The 4,383-nt window shown below is 39.8% G+C and overlaps 1 protein-coding gene across 1 annotated transcript; it reads right to left on the bottom strand.

Annotated features, from left to right (window-relative positions):
- Nucleotides 1-2,623: 2,623 nt before the first annotated feature.
- LOC105264150 (uncharacterized) lies at nucleotides 2,624-4,188 on the bottom strand. Its single transcript, XM_011300807.1, has 3 exons — nucleotides 3,850-4,188; nucleotides 3,552-3,712; nucleotides 2,624-3,360 (listed from the first exon to the last, which is right to left on the bottom strand). The coding sequence occupies exons 2-3, from the start codon at nucleotides 3,682-3,684 to the stop codon at nucleotides 2,660-2,662; spliced, it is 834 nt and encodes a 277-aa protein (XP_011299109.1). The 5' UTR covers nucleotides 3,685-3,712; nucleotides 3,850-4,188; the 3' UTR covers nucleotides 2,624-2,659.
- Nucleotides 4,189-4,383: the final 195 nt, after the last annotated feature.

Consider the following 4,383-nt stretch of genomic DNA (forward strand, 5'->3'; position numbering starts at 1 on the left):
TATTTTTAATCCAGTAAATTGTTGATTAGTATTTCGTAGGGAATATTTTTATTAAAATGGATTTAATTGGGAAGAGTAATTTTTTCTTGGATTCGGTGTTTAGGTTCTTCAGCAATTCATGAATAATATTTTAATCCAGTAAATTGTTGAATAGTATTTCGTAGGGAATATTTTCAGTGGAATTCAGAGCTAATTAGAGACTCACTGAACAAGTATTCAAGTATTCAAGTACTCAAGTAGTTAGAGGTAGTCGAAGGGAGAGTCACCGGTGCATTTGAGTACAAAAATAGTTGAAGATGAGAAGAAAAGACAGTTGTGTGGAAATAAGAGGAGAAAAACAATCCAGAGAACTGGAAATCTCCAGTGCCCGAGACAAACGTCCGGTGGATGCTGTCTGTCGTCGGTAGGATGAATATTCATGATGACTTCCTGGAGGTACGTCTCTCACCGATGAAAGGAGTATCAGAGGTTTTCAATTCCCATTGTCCTTCGGTGTTCAATGAGATTTATTCTCGACAATCGGCAAATGGATTATTCTATTTTTAAACATTTTATTGGGTGTTAACATTCAAATGTCACGGTGGGGGAATAATTTATGGGTAAAAAGGTCTCGTAATTTTTGCTTGTATTTCACTTAATGCCAAAAATGGTAAGAGCAGGTACGGTTATGCCACGTGATATTTTGTATGGCGTGAATAATCACTCGTAATTACTGTTTCCAAGCCAAACTCGCATTAAACCAGTTGACCTTCTGGAATAATCCCTGGATTTTGCTGCGGCGAAGAATTACCGTTACATGCAGTTGAAAATTTTTGGCTCGTGTCCTTTTCTCCATTGGCATCAGCCAAGGATTCAACGACGAATTAAACTCGAGGTTGATGATCCTCTCCGTTAATAAATCCAATTATTCCTCACACTATCAATTTTTCCGAGAGACTAGTCCAGTTTTAATCACGATAAGTTCAAATAAAATTCCCCCGGAGTGCAAATGATTCCTCCAAAAACTTGTTCCATGCATTTGGAATATCTCGAGGCGATTTACAAGTGCCGGATGTGCACATCCCAAACAGCCAGCTGTTCCTTTTCGCATGTCGCATCCTCTGGAAACTTAAACTGGAAATCCCCCCATCCCCGGGGACATCCTCTGTGACTCGAAATTGAGAGGACAAAAAAATCTCAGGAATAAAGTGAATAGTAAAAATATTTTTCGGAGGTAATTGCGCACCAGTGCTGGTGAGACCAACGGTTTATATCGCAAGTGTACAGCTCTTCTGGTTAAATGGTGCGTTTTAATTAAATTCAGTCGTCGACGTCGATGTCCAATAACCACGTGTATCTCTGTCCTCTCCGGGGCATCTGTTCTCTCTCAAACTCCTTCCAACGGCCACCGAACCCACCGGAGGGTTTATACCCACTCTGGCATAACTGGTGCAAACTCTATAGAAGTGTTATCAACTTATCAGCTCTCACTTTACCACCCGATGAGAGACAATGCCAGTCAACTTGTGAAACGTATACTCAGATTCACTGTTCATAATGCATTGAACGGGGAAATATGTGGGTCATTATTATTTTTTTTTTTCTTTTGTTTGGTTGCGTGTCGTGGACAAGTCCTCGATTACGCTGAATGAATTCTATTCAAAAATTTGCAGTATTTTATCAGAATTTTCTATTAAAAAATCCGGAAAGTTTCCAGAAGGGTAAATTTACCTCCCACTTCCCTCCGGAAATTTAAAGAAAACCAGAAAATTCGGGAAAATGCGTTTAATGCGATTTAGACGAAGGAAAATGATAAATTTTATTTTTATAAATAAAAATCAAATTAATTATTATTAATCGAAATTAAGTACCAATAATAAATTCATAATTAATATTAATCAACTTGAATAGTTAATTATATTAATTAAAGAATTAAAATTAATGATAAATTCCTTAATTTGATTTTGATTTTAATGATTTTTCGGTGAAAACTTAAATTTTATGACCCCAAAAAATTAATGAATCTCCAATGAATTAATTAGATTAAATTGTCCGTGAAATTAAAATTTTTTGATCATGACTTCCTGAATTTTCAATCGAAAACTGGTACCCACCTGTTTCTGTAATCACCTCAAAGGCTCTTGACAAAAATGAGATAACGCAAGTAATGAGTGAATCAATGCATAAAAGGATGCACTCAGTTGAAGTGGAATTGAGGCCAACCGTAGTGGCAGATAGGTCTCTGGTAGATAAACGCAGGGCTGGTGATACATATACCATTGAATATCCCCCCTGAATGTGTCTGCAGAATGGTGCATTGAAGAGACAATAAAGGTGGGATAGAGAGTCTGGATGATGTGTGAGGGTGAATTTTCCTTGATCAAAGAGTCTTGTCATTATCCATGCATGATCACCAGTGTATCACCACGAGACATGTCTTATTTTAATTCCAAGTGCTGTCGAACTAATGAATGCACATTAGGTATTAATTTCCATTCTCCCATCCACCACTCGAGATATTGATAAGATGAAGACGAAAGTCTCATGATTAATTCACAAGATATCAAGATCATCACTCAGCCACTGTTAAATGAAGAGGTACAGCTATTAATCTCGATTAATAGTTTTTAATATCAATATCACAAATTACAGAGTGTACAAACGACATAAACTATCAACGTTAAGACATAAAGTAATTAGGGTTTCCAGGCTGGGGTGAACAGTTATGTCCCTCTGTGTTGCTGCTGGCTGGATGATGAAGCTTGGAATTATTCTGTAACGAAGTTATCTCGTTGAGAATTAACTCCTGGATCTTGAGCCTGACGTACATCTGTCTCTCGAGTGGTAAACTGCGCATAGGACTCCTGACACTCATCAAAAAATGATAGGTGTCATCATCATTGTCATCCTGACATATCCGCCTCTGAATAACTTCGTAACGCTTGCGTTCGATTCCCTGGTAATCGCAATCAATTGGATCTAGGAGTAGACGTTTCCTCGATATTCTTCCTCGCTTTCTGATGGGTATACCACTCTGCTGTATAACATCATCACCGGTTAGCATTGATTGGCATGAGTCACCGTCGACGAGATCGTCAAAGTGCGCCTCTCCATCGCCCTCGAGAATATCGATCTGGGGCTCTATCTGCGTCTCCTCCAGGGAGGCTGAGTAGTGACTTGGCTGATTTATGTTGCAACCGATCACTCGTGAATTCATCTGATCCCGCAGGAAGTGCAAATTCTTGAACCATACCCATTTTGATTCGTGCTCAATACCTGAGGGCGAGCCACCGTCGCACGATTGCTTTCCTCTGTACGTCTTCTTCAGTTCATTCCGGAAGTTGTCACGCAAGTGTTTCCATTTTGATTTGGCAACTTCACCTGCAAGATAATGCAATCCAATCCACATTAATTCCTTGGAGATTCATCATTTTGATATTAACAAATGGAATTAATTGGAATGGAATGGAATTATTTGAAATACTCCATCCACTACTATTTATAGATGAGTTGGTTATTAAAAATGGCATTCATGAGTTATGTTGAAGCACTGGTATTCTAATAATACTCACTCGAAACATCGCATGCCCTCGCTATTTCACCCCACATTTTCAGTATGACATCACGATTGTGATAATGAGTATTTTTCTGATCCCAAATAGCGGGTCGGGCTTTCACTTCGGTAATGAGTCTCTCCAGATCCATCTCCCAGGTCTCGTTGTCCTCCAGGATGCTACAATAAATGAAAATCTCAATTCCAATCCCAAATTTCATCTCCAATTTGATCAGATAAAAATGTGATAATCATCCCGTCAGCAAACGCCAGACAAAAACAATAGCCATTGATAATGACTTTGATTTCTTCAATACCTTCTGCTTCAAATCGCCAAATCAATTAATGGTCGAGCATATTTGAATGTCGGGAAATTAATGAGCAACTTGTTGATGATCGCGGAGTATTGACTGATTATGGACTGATTATTGACTAATTATTGACTGATTATCGGTGATTGGGGGGTAAATAATGGGGTAAAAATGAAGCTACGATGCAGGCAGGAAGCAGCTTGGCTTTGTACTGCGAAGTTCTAGAAGGCCAGGGTATTTCGTTGCGTACCGACGCCGAGCCGAGCCGAGCGTGCCGTCCCCACGTATCTCCATCTCTCTTATCAACCTCTACAACGACCACCTAGTGTCCTCTCTGTCTCCAGTGTTTTCACCTGTATTAGTGTGCGCGCGCGTTGCTCCGGCCTCGGAACACACACACGTTCAGCAGTCCCTGTGTTGAATTCACCGATTGTGAAATCGTTAAGGCGACGCGGACTAGCTGCGTGATTACGCTCCGCTCGGCACCGCTCGGCATCACTCGGCCAACACCCACGTCATCCACGGGAAAAAAATATTTTC

This window comes from Fopius arisanus, unplaced genomic scaffold (genome assembly GCF_000806365.1).
Source record: "Fopius arisanus strain USDA-PBARC FA_bdor unplaced genomic scaffold, ASM80636v1 scaffold00019, whole genome shotgun sequence".
NCBI classification, from domain to species: Eukaryota; Metazoa; Arthropoda; class Insecta; order Hymenoptera; family Braconidae; genus Fopius; species Fopius arisanus.